We start from the raw sequence: 17,129 nt of genomic DNA on the forward strand, positions 1-17,129 counted from the left end.
CAGAAATAAAAGTTGTTATACAATGTCAGAATACAACATACAATATACATGCCATACAATTTTTGGGCCTTGAACTGAACATATAGGGCCACTTTTGGACCCCATAAAAAAAAAAAAAATATGCAAAAGGCTCCAAGAAATATAGGAGACCACTCATGGATCTCAATTGACAAACCTCCTTTTTTAAGAGAATATTAAGCAACTATACAAGGTAACATTGCAACGTATTATTAGAAAAGTTGTATAGAGACCTCTGCCTGACATGTAGTTACTAAGGAGGAATAGACCTTTTAGCGTTTACTATGGAGTGAGGAGACACTGATAGTAAGAGAATTAACTGCAGGATCCAAAGGCTCATAAAGGGTTCATAGTTAGGAGTTAAAGAGCCCAGTTAGATGTGCGTATCACATTTGTTATGAGTAGCTCATCTGCCGCCAGGAAAGAAGGGGTTAAATGGCTTTCTACATGATAATGCAATCGTGCTACAGCACAGGAATAGCTGCCTTCATTGTCACATTGATATACCTTAAGGACTGTCACCACAAGAGATGGATAATGTCACACAATTAAAGATTTCATATAGTTAACACCTAATATGAAATGGGTAGACACTCATAACAGATAGATTAACTAGGCAAAAAAGGATATAACGTAATTACAGGTAATATTAAATATTTAAAGAGCCCAATATAGCATGCATATCAAATTAAGGCTATGAGAAGCTTATCTGCCCCCAGTAAAGAGAAGTCTAAATTGCTTTCTACTGAATATTACATTCATGTTATAGTACAGGGTTAGCTGCAGGCAATACCACAATTATGCACCTTAAGGGTTATCAACAAGAGGGGTATGATATATTGGTGCACACTTTAGGTAAAAAGTAAAATATAAGGCTATTACTCACTGCTTCAGCAACTGGCTTTGTAGTCAAAGAAGGTAGACCTCATGTTGCCTCGACCGCAGGCAACATGCATCTGTTTAAAATTCTAAGCTGGAGTTCTAGAAATAATAGAAGGGCTTAAAATTCGACCTGCACTCTAGGGCAATGCAGTAATGACAGGAGTTTGTTACTATGGGCATTATAAAGATTGGCTATATACAAGATTGAAACATGTCCCTGTGGGACATCAATAAACAGTACAAAATAGGCATATATATGATTAACCGTCAAAAAAAATTAAACTGAAGTCAGAGCTTTCTTTCACAGTTAGAAATCAGCATGAGTCAAAAACAAACAGATACTCAAACTGCTTAAGAGTCCCACAAAATGTGTTCCGTGTCTATCCTATTCCAGCCGGTGACATGGGCATACAGTTCCCTAGAACAAGCGTTGAAATACTCATTGACCCTTGAGATCGCAACAGTACTTTAGGGAGAGAGAAACTTAAAGGCAAGATCATTTGTATCCATGCTTTCCTTTGGTCATGGAAATAGCGTGCAATCAGGGGTCTCTTAGGTGCGCATAGTTCAGCTGAATGGCTTAACAAAGGGGTTTGCTGGCTGACCGGTACATCCCTATACGTGTTTCTTGATACAGCAGCAGTACTCATAGCCGCTGCGATATATCTGTCAGCTGTTGTCTCACCTTTCAGTGCGGGTAACATGGTGCTGATTTCCACTTCTCTCATACTGCGATTATGTGTGCTGATGGAACATTGGAGTCCCAGCTCATTATCATCCGGTCTGCCCAATATAACAGGCTCAATGCGAGTAACTACACGCGACTCTGGCACTCGATCATCCTTAGGCTGGAATGCTGTAGTCAGAATAGACTCAAATACAGCATGATGCTCCATTAGTATATGCTTCAGCTCCCTTAGAACATCGACAGCGCTCTCCATGGTCTTTCATAAAGATCCGTAGTCAGGCAGATTAGATTAAGTAAATTCTGAATAAAGCACACTTAGTGCATCCTAACGACAGGAAAGGCTTCCCGCCGGGGGGTATAGCAAAGGGCCGAGATCTTACAACGGCTCCAGGCGCTGATGCCAGCAGCAATTCCAAAAGCTGTAGGTATGAAAAGTTGTATCTTCCAAAGTATAAGGCAATGCTTGTAATCAATTACATGAATTGAGCTGCTAAAAGGCGAGTTTTGAAGATTATCAAAGAAAAGCTGCAGCAGCACACAGCTATGCAACTAAACATGGCCGCTGCCCGGAAGTAACCCCAGCAATTGCATATTTGAGATTAGGATTTAACCCTTTTTTCATTCCAGTCTGTTTACTGGCAAACTAAATAAAAATTGTGTTTTTAAAAAAGTTATTTACAGTATACAGTATTTAGAACCTTGTGTTGCCATCTGCTTACAGTGAAAGATATTTGGCAAAGGCAAACCTCGTTCTATGCAGTGAAGTTTGGAACTTTTGGAGATATTTTAAAACTTTTTACTTAGCGATTTCCCAATTTACATTGTGATAACCGTTAAAATCCTGTTTTAGAAGAAAAGATAAATTGCATCCACTTTATTTTTATGGGAATTCTTATGGAAAAGGACCTAAAACCCTAAATTTTTCTTTTATGATCCAGATAGAGCATTCAATTTTAATAACTTTCTAATTGACTTCTATGATCAAATTGTCTTTGTTCTCTTGACATCTTTTGTTGAAAAGCAGGACGTTTAGCTCAGGAGCGTGCATGTGTCTGGAGATATATGACAGCAGTTTTGCAAGATTGTTAACCATTCACAAGAGCACTAGATGGCCACACTATTTCCTGCCATGCAGTGATCCAGATGCCTATCATGGGAACAAAGCAAACTTGTTAATAGAAGTAAATTGGGCACATTTTTAAAACTTCATGTTCTGTTTGAGTAACAAAAGAAAATGTTGGGGGTTTCATATCCCTTTAATATCTTGCAGTATTCTTCTTGATATAAGATTAAAATCTAGCAAAAACATACAATTATGTATCTTAATAAAAGAACAATTACCGTAATTAAAAAAAAAAATCACATTTTAAACGTTTGCAAAACATAATTGATGAAACCTGCACAGTATTACTCATAATGACTATAATGGCATTTTATATTGTTTAACACATCCTAAACACCATTATATCTCATTTCTAAACACACACAGACTCCATTAACCCCATTAGGGAGTTCAGTGATTGAGGGCTTTTGTGGGAAAATGGCGATTAAATCTTTTGTGAGTTAACAATCTCAGTTGTTTTTCACTCAGAAAGATTGTGATCATTTTGTTAAAGAAAAAAAACAAACAAAAACAGGCATTCCTTTTTTTCCAACAAGAAAAAGCTTAGACGTATTGGAATCAGCCTGCTTAACCCCTGCAAAGGAGTTAAAACATAGTTGAAGTCAGCCCCAGAGCAGCAATGCTCAACTTGGACACAGTTAAACACATCTGGTGAGCCAATGACAAGAGAATCAACAGCTAGCTCTCAGTAGTGCATTGCTTCTTCTGAGCATACCTAGGTATGTTTCTCAACAAAGGATATCAGGAGAACAAAGTCATTTTTGATTATAGAAGTACATTGAAAAGTCTCTTAAAATTGCATGCTCTGTCTGAACCCTGGAGGTTTAATTTTGTAATTTTTAACAAAAAAAAAACTTGTTAAAACAAAAATATAGAACTTTACAGTTTCAGGGACAGTCAACTCAAAATAAACTTTCATGATTCAGATAGGGCATGTCATTTTAAATAACTTTCCAATTTAGTCATCAAATTTGCTTTGTTCTCTTGGTATTCTTGGTATTCTTTGTTGGAAGCTAAACCTAGGTAGACTCATGTGCTTATTTCTAAGCCCTCTGTGCATTTTGAGTTTTTCATAGTTAGACACTGCTAGTTCATGTGTGCCATATAGATAACATTGTGCTCACTCCCGTTGAGTTATTTAGGAGTCAGCACTGATTGGCTAAAATGCATGTCTGTCAAAAGAACTAAAATAAGTGGGCAATCTGCAGAGGCTTAGATACAAAGGTAATCACAGAGGTAAAAAGTGTATTAAAATATAACAGTGTCAGCTATGCAAAACTGGGGAATCGGTAATAAATGGATTATCTATCTCTTTAAACAGGAAAAATGTTAGTGTGGACTGTCCCTTTAAGGAGCATATGTGTTTTTTTACACTTAATTTATAAATATATGTATGTGTGGTTTGGGGTTCTTTTCATACCTTTAATGTAGAATAGACTCCTATATTGAAAACAAATGTATTATTCTTAGTTTTTCATTTAGAGTTATTATTTCTGTCTTTTTTTTTTTTTGGTAAAAATGCAGGGATTTCATTTTGATAACCGTTTTGCAGAATTGTTTCTCTATGGCTATGCAACAGTGTATTTTCCTGTTTTAAACCCACTAAGGAAGCCGTTATATATCAAGTCCTTCCCTTAGCCACATGTCCTTATGACACCACACACTGATGAAATCTTTTCGTTGACATCCATCTCTATTCTTTAAAAGCTGGTCAGACTTCCTGGGCTGCACACACAGGACCATGGGACACCTATTGCAACTGGCTGTGGCGCTTTGCTATCTTCCCCTCTCAGGTACAGTAACGTGGTGTCATAAATCCCACACAGCAACAAGTAGTATTTGTTTGGGAATCTATATATAAATTGCAGATGTTAACATGATCACAATGTACCATCAGTTAGATGTGGCAACACAGTAGACAAAAAAAAATTATATTGTAGTATTGAAACTATAGACATACATACAGACATTTTACATTTCAAAACAATTAGAATTATTTTTGTATATACTGTATATATAAGTGTATTGCATTATAATTTTGTTATATACTTGTGAGTTATATGTTCACTAATGTTAACTTTTATTTGTTAAAGATACATGAAAACAGCATACAGTTCTATTATTATTATACTTTATTTATAAAGCACCAACATATTCTGCAGCACTGTCCATAGGTACAACTCAGTGGCGTATATAGGTTTTGTGCTGCCCTAGGCACTCAGAATTCTGCTGCCCCCCCACACACACACCTGTTTTAGGCCATTTTTAGGCATAATCATTTTTGCTCAGGACGTAACATGTTTTTTTTTTTTGTAAAACACTTGCACACACACATTCGCAGGCACACACACAGACATAGTCGCAGACACATACACACACAGAGTTATGCACATACACACGGTAACGCACACGCACACACTCCACACACATATCAGTATCTATTGCTGCAAAATATACTGTACATATATATATATAAATATAGAATAAATGAAACTTGCACTCACTGGATTTTTAGAAAAGATGCTTTATTTAGCACAAAAAAGTTACCTGGTCTGATGAAGGGGTGATTGATCCCCGAAACGTCACTTTTTTTTGTGCTAAATAAAGCACCTTTTCTAAAAATCCAGTGAGTGCAAGTTTCATCTATTCTATATCAAACCGTGCCTGCACCCTGGAAGATGCCTTTTAAGTGAGAGTGCACTTTCTCTGCTTTATATATATATATATATATATAAAAAACAGATTGTTTGAAACAATAATTTTACAAACATAATACTAATTGTTGAAACCCAACAAAACTACAAATACCTAGATACACTAAAAGAAAACACTACTTTGTTTGAACTGAAGTAGGTAATATTGCCGAAATGTATCATCAGTCATAATACTGAATATCCCACAACAGAGAGTGGATGCTTCAATAATTGCTGCACATCGCCCTGCCACACACCACACCCATACCTGAAAAAAAAAGCATTACCTCCAGAGCTCTCCTGCAATAAATCCCACTTGGTGCTTTGCTTGCTGAATACTATATCATGTTCCCTTCTTTTACCTCTATATATGTTAAATAATTTACTGGTTAGGGTTAGCACATTGTGTAGCAAAAATATAGGTTTACCCAAAACACAAATTTACAATAGATATTTTTAAATTCATGGTGAAAAGAATTAATCACTAATGAACGAGTGATCAAGTAATGAATCCTCAAATATGCTGCTCTAGACCAGTAGACCTGATATGTGCATAAATGCCCTCTAACCCAGACTCTGCAGCATTATGTTTATGTAGCATATTACACTATCTACTTCCAGCAAATTGCACCCAGTAGCTATGTGGTGCTAAACACACTGCATTCCCCCTGTAGAGCAGTTTATCTATTGAAGAGTATTGAATACAGGCAATATTGAACACATGACAGATCACTGCACAGTTAGGCAATTCTTTGTAAACTGTTCAGGCTGAGGACAGGGGCAGGTACCGTTTAATTAAAACAGAAATGAGCTTAGAAGTTATAACGATAAACGATTAAACACTTTTTTAATGCATAGTATTTTATTCCGTTGCAGATAGGATAGGTCAAGCTTAGACCTATCCTATCTGCAGTGGAAAAAAATACTATATTATTAAAAAAGTGTTTAATCGTGGCAGCGGCTAGCTCTTCTACCTATCCTACAGTACTGAGTCTGACAGACTCTGATTCTCAGTCTCCGGACTGTCTCAGTAATATTTCAGTCAGTGGTGCTGACGGCCATGGCAGCCTGGCCTAGCCCCTACCTAAGTTAAGTGGTGAGGAGTCCCAGACTGTCCACTCAGCTGACTCCCATACTGCTGGCCGCTCCACTCCGTCATCTCAGCTGCACCGATCAGTGAGTTTCCCTGTCACATTCACTTCTTCTAACCACCTGGCCTGGGAGATCACGTGCGCACGTGCGTGACTCCCTCAAGCCATGTGCCCCAACAGACAGGAAGTTTTTCACGTGACCGCTCGGCGGTAAGCCCCCTGCCAAAATATATTTTTTTAAAGCCACATATTTGTGCAGCGGCTGGGGCAAGTGCCGCCCCCCAAAATTTGCCGTGCTAGGTACAGCCCTTGTCGGCCTATGCATTAATACGCCCCTGGTACAACTGATACAAATAAAACAATGATACTTGTAAGAGACAAGACAAAATTGACAAACAAATATGGGAGGAATTGAGGGCCCTAGTTGCATGGGAACTTATAATCTAGAAGGATAGTAGGGTGAGAGCAGGAGGTGAGGATTGCAAGGGTGAGAATGATGTTAGTACAGAGTGAGATGAGGGCAATTATTAGGTAAGTGGAATTCATTTGTTACTGAGTTGGGTGGTAGTCTTCCCTTAACAAGAATGTCTTGTGTGTTCCAGAGGGTAGGTGCTGCACGACAGAAGTCCTGCAGTCTAGCTTGGCAAGAGGTGGTGATAGAAGATGCATAGAGCAGGTCATTGTTGGATCTCAGGGGGTGGCTGGAGTATATCTGAAACTTCTGTACTTTGTCTTGTTGGTATCCATTGTTGAAATGCATAGCTACAAAGGCTCAGGAGCAGCAGTAGCTGTGAGCTAGCTGGTAATTTGTTTCTACACATATGTCTCTTGTCAGTTACTCACCCAATGTGTTCCGCTAGCTCCTAGTAGTGCATTGCAGCTCTAGAACTGACTTTAACTATGTGTTTAACTCCCTAGCAGATATTAAACACATAGGGGTCGATCACAATCCTTTTTGAAAACTCAGTGATTTATCTACAAAAATCCCAATAGACTTTAATGGTGTTCTTCTGTAGGAAATCATTAGATACATTATTCAAAAGGACTGTGATAGACCCCATAGTTATATGCAAGGCAGAGTGCAATAATACAATGATCTAACATTTTAGAGCATTTTCTTCTTCCCTTTTTATACTCCATTAATCAAAAACCATGTACATATTATGCTGCCAATACTGACATAGAATAGTTTCCTCCATAACCAATCTTCTGTGTGACACCTTCCTCTGTGTGATGTGATACCCGCAGGATTAGCAGACTATCTGGTGTATTAGCGCTAGAGCAGTGGATGCAGAAAAGAGTGACAGAGAACGCTAAGACATAATAGTGTAAAGAGGTAGAGAGAGGAGATGAGGCAACAAGGAAGTGGTCAGGAAGATAAACTGGGACAAGGCTAAAAAAGAGCAGAGGGAGACTTAGGTTGCCAGGTGTCTGGTACTGAATTGTACAGAAAATAATTGAATTGTCACTGTTTTATACTTTGCCATTAAATAATAAAGGTCACTTTTTAAGAGAAATTTGGAGGCTGGAACTCATCTTTATTTACTGTTTTGTGATCAGGAGGTGGCTGAACCAGGTCTCAGTGCCCAATACAGAGTGCTGTTTTCCAACTACCTGATACTCAATCCAAATTTAAACTTAAATTGATTGGACAGAGCTTGAACATTTTAAACAACTTTTATGTAAAACCTATTTAGAAAAGAAGACATTTTTAACTTTGTATTTTTTTCAGCTGGTAAAGGGATAGTATAGTCAAAATTAAACTTTCATTATTCAGATAGAGAATGCAACTTTAAGCAACTTTCTAATTTACTCCTATTATCAATTTTTCTTCGTTCTTTTGGTATCTTTATTTAAAAAATCTGGAATGTAAGCATAGAAGCCGGACCATTTTTGGTTCAGCACCTGGGTAGCGCTTGCTGATTTGTGTCTAAATGTATCCATCCAATCAGCAAGTGCTACCTAGGTCCTGAACCAAAAATGGGCTGGCTCCTTAGCTTACTTTACAGCTTTTTAAAATGAAGATACCAAGAGAATGAAGAAAAATTAATAATAGTACATTAGAAAGTTGCTTAAAATTGCATTCTCTATCTGAATCATGAAAGTTTCATTTTGACTAGACTATCCCTTTAAAGGGACACTGAACACAATTTTTTTCTTTCATGATTCAGATAGCGCATGCAATTTTAAGAAACTTTCTAATTTACTCCTATTATCAAATTTTCTTCTTTCTCTTGGTATCTTTATTTGAAAAGCAAGAATGTAAGTTTAGATGCCGGCCCATTCTTGGTGAACAACCTGGGTTGTTCTTGCTGATTGGTGGATAAATTCACCCACCAATAAACAAGCGCTGTCCAGGGTCCTAAACCTAAAATTGTCTGGCTCTTTAGCTTAGATGTCTTCTTTTTCAAATAAAGATAGCAAGAGAACAAAGAAAATAATAGGAGTAAATTAGAAAGTTGCTTAAAATTGCATGCTCTATCTGAATCATGAAAGAAAAAATTTGTGTTCAGTGTCCCTTTAATATACTATTTTACAGCATAATGCATAAATATGTATGTATATAAATATGTATATACTGCACACATTAGTTCATTGCAGATAAGTCATCTGTCAATCAAATGCTGAAAATAGTGACCAGAGCTTCAGCTATTATCCGTGTAGCATTTATAGTGAAATAGCTCTGAAGATTTCATGAATGAAACTCTCATTCATTTTTTAACTGCTATTGTTTCACTTTATGTAATCTGTTTAACTTGACATTCACTTTAATTAGCAAAAAAACTGTAGTTGTAAGTGACAAATTGACCAGTTGAGTGTTTTGCTCAAACAGCCTATGGAACCTTCCAGTTATAAGAGGAAAAGTACATAGGCTAATCCCTTTGTTTAGTTTAGTTGGGATATATGGTCATAAGCTCATTCATAAGAATATTGCAGGTCTTTAAAGGGATAGGAAAGTCAACATTAACCTTGCATGATTCAGATAAAGGGGTAGATTTACCAAGCAATTGATGTTGCTATCTACTCCCGTACTTTGCAGCTCGTCTTTAACTCGTCCACCACCTCTGAGGTGACAGACAGCAATTAGACCGATCAGATATGATCGGGTTGATTGACACCCCCTGCTAGCGGCCGATTGGACGCAAATTTGCAGGGGGAGGCATTGCATAAGTATTTCACTAGAAATGCTTGTGCAATGATAAATGCTGACAGTGTATGCTGTCGGTATTTATCAATGTGCGTCCGTACATTGATAAATCTACCCCAAAGTATGTAATTTTGAGACACGTTTAAATTCACTTCTATTTTCAAATGTGATTTGTTCTCTAAATAGCCCTTGTCAAAAAAGAATATGCACATATCCAACAGTACTGGGAGCTAGCTGCTGATTGGTGCCTGAACACATTTGTCTCTTGTGATTGGCTAACTAGATGTGTTCAGCTAACTGCCAATGTTCCTTCAGCAAAAGATAAGAAGAGAATGAAGCAAATTTGATAATAGAAGTCAATTGGAAAGTTGATTAAAATTGTATGTTCTATCTGAATAACAAAATCTAGTTTTAGGGTTTGCTGTCCCCTTAAAATGAATGCACAAAAAATTAAAACAGAATATGCTTGTAAAATGAAAGTACTTGAAGTGACATTTTTTTTATAAATACATCCGATATTAATCACTGAGCTCCAAAAGACTTGGAGACAATGCAAAGATTTTAACATAATTTAAAACGATAATATGTCAACAACATTTGCATTGGTTTAGGAACAGATATAAAATAGCTCCTGCACGTATCAGCAATCAGAGTGCAGCATGTAGGAGACTCAGGATTCTGAATCACATGAGTACACTCCAGCAGCTCTAATAGAAGTGGAAAATCTATAAATTTCAGATTTAAATTACACAAAAAACAAATAATAAATTATATGTCGCAGTTTTCACTGTTTGATTAAACATTTTACGGTAAATTTAATTTTTAAGTTAAAGGGACAGTGTACTGTAAAATAGTTTTTAATCTGTTTCTAATGACTTTTTATACCAGCTGCAAAGAATAAAATGTATAAGAATCAATCATTGGTGTTTATTTTTGTATATGAAATAGCTTGTTTTGTTCTTTGAAACCACAACCCTTCAAAATCAGTTTAGCTTGCAGGGAAATTTGATCTCCTAATTTTATCACTTTCTGTGCACACAAATGCTTCCTTATCTTATATCTGTTTGTATACCAAATCCCAATACTAAGACCCGATGATCAAAAGTGCCACAAAGCAGCAAGATATTCAAAAGGGATCCATCGCCATGTAGAGAAAGCCGGCGAAATATTCAAAAGTGCCGACATTACTGTTTAAAGGCAGCATCACTGGAACAATGTGCAACGTTTCGAGGAATTAACCTCTTAGTCATGCTAATAATGTGACATTTGAAAAACATTTAAATACCCTTCCAGTGGCGCCAAACTGCCCTCTCTAGGGCCTATGGTCGCCACCTAGTGGTCATAAAATATACCTACACCTTTAAAGTCTCAAACTTGTGAGAAACATAAAAAACAGCAGGGTTACATCAAAGAAATATTTATAGCCTTTAACTTATACCTTACATATGTATGTCGATAGTGGAGATAGTGATGTCACCAACAGTGACAGTAAAGTTAGAAACTGGAGTGGAATTAGATGGGGGATTAGAAGAAGCTCAGTCTTGGACTAGGATAGGCCACCCAATCTATAAATCCATTTGGTTTCATATTGTCTTAACAGTGTCAATCTCACTGCCTCAACCCCACCGTGGGGTATTTGCTCTAAAATTTTAATTCTGAGGTTGTTAGGATTCTTATTATGTTTTTCTCTATGGTGTTCAGAGACACTGTGATTTTTTTAGCCATTTTTGATATTCTCAATGTGTTCATATAACCTCCTCTTTATCTTTCTTTTTGTGCGACCAATGTAGATTTCCCCACTTTCGCACTCCAAATGGTATACCACATAAGTGGCATCCCTCTAAAATTGGTATCAAGCTTTTTGCGCAGTGCCAATGGAGTCCATTTTGATTATCTTGTTGCACATACAACAATTGGATTTGCCGCATTTGTATGTGCCAGGTTTTATTTCTACCCATACAGACATGAGGCCTGTTTGCGTAGTGCTGTTTGTTGGTTTGAGTTTTAATGGGGCCAACAAATTTTTTAAATCTTTATTCTTTTTGAAACCATGTTAGGAACCTCCCCAATGTGATCCTTGAGTGTTGGATCGGATCCTGCTAGAGGACATTCCAGTGTCTCTTTAATATTATATTTTTAGTGGCTTTTGCCCCCTCGCTGTAGGTAGTGATAAATCTCAAGTCCTCCCCTGTCTTCTTACTCTTATTGTTGGGTTTTCACTGTAATGTCTCACTTCTTTTAAGACCTGCACATGTCTCTTTAGCTTTTAATATTAGATGCCTGTCATAACCCTTTTGTATAAATTTCTCCTGTAACATCTTTGCCTCCTTTTCGTAATCTTCTATTTTTGTGCAATTCCGTCTAATACAGCGAAACTGTCCGAAAGGAATATTAGATTTCCAGCTGTGTAAATGACTACTGTTTGCATGTAGGAAACCATTCCTATTGGTTGGTTTCCTAAAATATTTAGTTATGATATGACCGCTATCATCTAACGTCAAATCGAGAAAGTCAATGGAATTAGAATGAATGTTTTCAGTAAATTTTAAATTGAAACTATTATCATTTATGTATTGTATAACAATTTTAGCTTCCTCTTCTTTTTTTTAAAATTTGTCACATACTTTTATTGCACAGGAGCATCAAGGATTGTAGGCGGACATGAAGCTCGAGCACACTCAAGGCCTTATATCGCATCTCTGCAGCTTAACAGAGAGAGTTTCTGCGGGGGAGCTCTAATCCATAGAAAATGGGTGCTCACTGCAGCACACTGCATGGATAATACGTAAGAGAACAAGCACTGTGTCTACACTGCACACGCAACAATGTAGCATTCGCTGCACCCTGTAACACCCTGCACTGAAACTCTGTCACATACAACAGGAAAGTCTTTGTCAATATAATAGTATGAAAACTGTGCCTAGTTAAGAGGAAGACAGAGGAGGTGAGACAGGGAGAGAATGAAAAGAAAGAGAGAGAGAGAAATTAGGGGTCGACAGAGAAGAGAGTAAAGAGAAAGGAGATAAGAGGAAGAGCGGAGAGTGGGTATAAGAAATGTTACTAGCAGCTATCACATCAGGTTCCATATGGTTCTGCTGTGAGCTGCAGGGAGGGAACCAGGGAGGAATGAGGCTAAGTGCAGCCCCTCATCATCTCATTGCTTCCTTCCTGATTATGCTGAGGCTGGCATAAGGTGGAGGAAAAGGAAGATGAGCCTGAGAAGCTGTGGTTGTGCATAAGAGGCTGTGAGGGTTAGAATAGCTAGCTGTGCCAGGACAAAGCTTGGGGACAGGGCAGGTAGACTATCACAAACTGTCCCAGGAACAAAAAAAGGAAAAGAAATAGCAAGTATTGTTTAAGCCCCTGTGTGAGGTCCCATCATGAGAGAGGCCTTAGGAAGTTGCCTATTTGGCCTAACACTAGGGTCGAAAATGTTCCTATACCTCAACGCAAAACAAATATAGAGCAGAAAGAAGTGAGGGGCAGTCAAGGGGGTAAAATTATATATTACTAGCAGTCAAAATTATTGATTTAATGTTACTGGCATCCAAGGAGTACAATGACTGCTCATTCGTAAAAAAATATGCATGATTGTATCAAGACTATGGGCATTTTCAGTGGCATTGTGTGACCCGACTGACCATTGTGACCAGTCACCTACAGATTGCCCAGTATTTTTCCTGAGGCCAGCTGGCATCCTTACACATAGCACACAAAGAATAGTACTATACACAACACCCAAAAGCATTCTAATACAGTAAACATCTCAAATTTCAACCAGCCAGTCATTCAACACAGAATGATATCCAACACAAAATAAAGCACACCATATTTTCTGTCCCTTGCATAAAAGGACATAAAGGCAAATTTAAAGGGAAAGTAAAGTCAAAATTAAACTTTTATGATTCAGATAGCATGTGGTTTAAAACAAATTTCCAATATACTCCTATTATCAAATTTGCTTTGTTCTCTTGATATCTTTTGTCAAAGAGTAAATCTAGGTAGGCTGAGAGGAGTTCAGGAGTATAAACCTGTCTATAGCACTCTATGGCAACAGTGTTTGTATTTATAAATAACATTGTTATAAACAATGTTGCAAACACTACTGTCAGATGGCTAGAGACACGTGTAAGCTCCTGAACTCATCACTCCACAGAAACAACAATTGTTAAGGTTACCAATGACCTACTTACAGCAAAATCAAAAGGCCACTTCTCTCTGCTTATTCTCCTTGATCTGTCTGCAGCCTTTGACACTGTTGACCACCCTCTCTTGCTCCAAACCCTCCAATCCTTTGGCATATGTGACACAGCTCTCTCGTGGCTCTCTTCCTACCTGTCAAACCGTACCTTTAGTGTAGCCTTCTCTGGGGCCTCCTCTGCCCCGTCACCACTTTCTGTCGGAGTACTGCAAGGCTCTGTCCTCGGTCCCCTTCTCTTCTCAATCTACACGTCATCACTAGGTTCCCTAATAAAGTCCCACGGTTTACAATATCATTTGTATGCTGATGACACCCAAATCTACTTCTCTGCACCAGACCTTTCTCCTTCCTTGCTAACTCGTGTGACTAACTGTCTTTCTCACATCTCCAACTGGATGTCCTCTCACTACCTCAAGCTAAATCTTTCCAAAACTGAGCTCCTTATTCCCCCCCCCCTTCTTCAAAAATCTCCACCCCCAATCTCTCTATAACTGTCGACAACTCCATCATTACCCCTACCCCACATGCCCGATGTCTCAGGGTCACATTTGACTCAGATCTTACTTTCACTCCTCACATTCAGTCTTTGGCTAAAGCCTGCCGCTTCCACCTTAAAAACATCTCTAAAATTAGACACTTCCTTACACAAGACACAACTAAGATTTTAAACCACTCTCTCATCCTCTACCGCCTCGATTACTGCAACTATGTCCTCTCTGGTCTCCCCACCTACCGCCTAGCTCCTTTACAATCCTTAATGAATGCTTCTGCCAGACTCATCTTCCTTACAAGTCGCTCTTCATCTGCTGCACCTCTCTGCCAATCTCTTCACTGGCTTCCTCTTGCCTATAGGATCAAACACAAAATTCTCACTCTGACATACAAAGCCCTCAACTGCACTGCTCCCCCCTATATCTCAGACCTTGTCTCCAGATACTCTCCCTCCTGTCCCCTTCGCTCTGCTCATGACCTCCTACTCTCCTCCTCTCTGGTTACCTCATCACACTCCCGTCTACAGGACTTCGCCAGACTGGCTCCCATCCTGTGGAACTCTCTGCATCGCTCCACAAGACTCTCTTCTAGTTTTAAAAGCTTCAAGCGCTCCCTAAAGACTCTACTGTTCAGGGACGCATACAACCTACGCTAACCTTTCTTTATACCAGTTCCTCTCCTCCATTGCTATCCCCTGAACCCCCTAGCATGTAAGCCTAAGAGTCCAGCTGTTTGTAGATCACCTTCTTAAGAGCTGACTACAACAGTGCAACTCTTGGCAGGGCCCTCTACCCATTTGATCCCTATAACTGTTTTTTTGTACTCCGCCTTTGTTAATAGCACTGAGGAATCTGTTGGCGATCTACAAATAACCAATAATAATAATAATCTAGGATTACTTTTTAACAAAGGATATCAAAAGAACAAAGCAAAAGTAATTTAACATGCAATGCTCTATCCAATCCATTGGAATTTAATTCTCACTTTACTGTCCCTTCAAACTTTTGTGGCTCAGATAAATCATACAACTTCAAAAATACTTCTACTATCAAATGTATTTGTTCTCTTGGTATCTTTTTTTGAAAAGCTTAACTAGGTAGGATCAGGAGCAGACATGAACTGCTGGAAGCTATCTGGTCATTGGTGGCTACAAACATAAAGTAGGTCTCTTGTCATTGGCTCACCAGATATGTTCAGCTAGTCCCCAGTAGTGCATTGTTGCTTGGGGGCTGACTTTAACTATGTGTTTAACTATTCTCTAAGGGTTGAACACACACACACACACATATATATATGTACGCAATAGTGCAATAATAAGATGCTTTAACACCGTATACTGCACCTATGCTTGTGCTAAGGCTTGTATATGTGTATGTGCATCTATAAGATGAAATATAACAGTTGATAACAACATTGTAAAAACTTTATTATTACAAAAAATGTTGTCATTATGACAAATTGCTAAATATTTTTTTAAAAATATTGTTATTTAGATGCCAGTGATGGTGTTATTTAATATTGGAGGGTGTTGATAATATATATTTTTATATATGAAAACATACAATGTGAAGGACTGGAGAAAGCTGGATACTCCCTTCTTGTAGTAGGTTATAACAATGATTAAAGAACCAGTAAATACAGTAGATTTGCGTAATCAACAAATGCATGGTAACAAGACAATGCAATAGCACTGCTACGAGGCAGCAAGGGCTGCTATGTCGAGCAAGCCTGGTGAAACATTCCCACCTCCCGACATAGCGGCATTGCCAAGAGGTGTTTACTATACATGCCATTGGTCGATGATGCTGGCTATAGACAACATCCAGCATCGCCGACCATATTGGCATTGTATAGCAAAGAGATCCCTTGAATATAACTGCCGTTCCTAACCACTAATCCAAATACCCCTAAACACTACACGAAAAAAAAAATCTAAAGCGCCACATACCCACCCCACAAGTCGCTAACTATTAATCTCTAATTCGCCACATACGAGGGGTGATGTGGGTGGTGACGTCATGCTCCCATTGACTCAGGCATGTCCCTTTTCTATGACTGCAAGGCTGATTTGAATATAGCGACTTCAAATTATTATTATTTTTTCTCACGCTCGCTGTAGCAATAACCGGCCGCAAACGGGCACAGCAAAGGGGGTAAGTAGCGCAGAGATGGCAGCATTTAAAAATATATACATATGCTGATACACATATTAACACATAAATATATATGTATTCAAGCATATACATATATATTTACTGGGAGCACCCAAAGACCGCAATGTAAAGGCACTTTTTAGTGCTGTGTTTTTTTTACTTTAAAAAAAAAAAAAAAAGCAACATGTTTTTTAATAGAAACTTTAATGAACTTTGTTTTGAGGGCATTTGGGGCACTTTTAGAAAATTAACCAGAGATCGGATCTCTGTTTAATTTTCTGAGCTTGCGGTAGCAATAACCAGGCACTTGATAATAGCTGGTTAATTATCGCACGCCCACAAATGGGCAAATATGGCCGTTTGCGCGCGAGCGATAATTTTGCGCTCCACTTGTAATCAAGCCCTTACTTTTGATTGTTCATTTTATTATTTAAAACATAGATATATAATTTAAATTATATATTTATCATTAAAATAATAGAAATAAAAAAAAACTGCATTTTATATTAGATACAATACTTAAAATAATATGCATTATACATGACAATGCATATAATTTTTAACAATGGATATAAATGTAATACTAAAATAAACTATTAGCCCTGGTAGACGTCCTCTTCATGCGAACAATGTCGCACAC

The 17,129-nt window shown here is 38.0% G+C and overlaps 1 protein-coding gene across 1 annotated transcript in view; it reads left to right on the forward strand.

Moving 5' to 3' along the window:
- Positions 1–4,366: 4,366 nt before the first annotated feature.
- Positions 4,367–17,129, forward strand: part of PRSS57 (serine protease 57) — a 28,382-nt gene continuing 15,619 nt past the window's right edge. The window contains exons 1-2 of the mRNA XM_053702839.1: positions 4,367–4,504; positions 12,281–12,428. Of these exons, the coding sequence (XP_053558814.1) occupies positions 4,453–4,504; positions 12,281–12,428 (200 nt within the window). The 5' untranslated portion in view covers positions 4,367–4,452. The remainder of the gene's footprint in view (positions 4,505–12,280; positions 12,429–17,129) is intronic.

This window comes from Bombina bombina, chromosome 2 (genome assembly GCF_027579735.1).
Source record: "Bombina bombina isolate aBomBom1 chromosome 2, aBomBom1.pri, whole genome shotgun sequence".
In the NCBI taxonomy this organism is placed as follows: domain Eukaryota; kingdom Metazoa; phylum Chordata; class Amphibia; order Anura; family Bombinatoridae; genus Bombina; species Bombina bombina.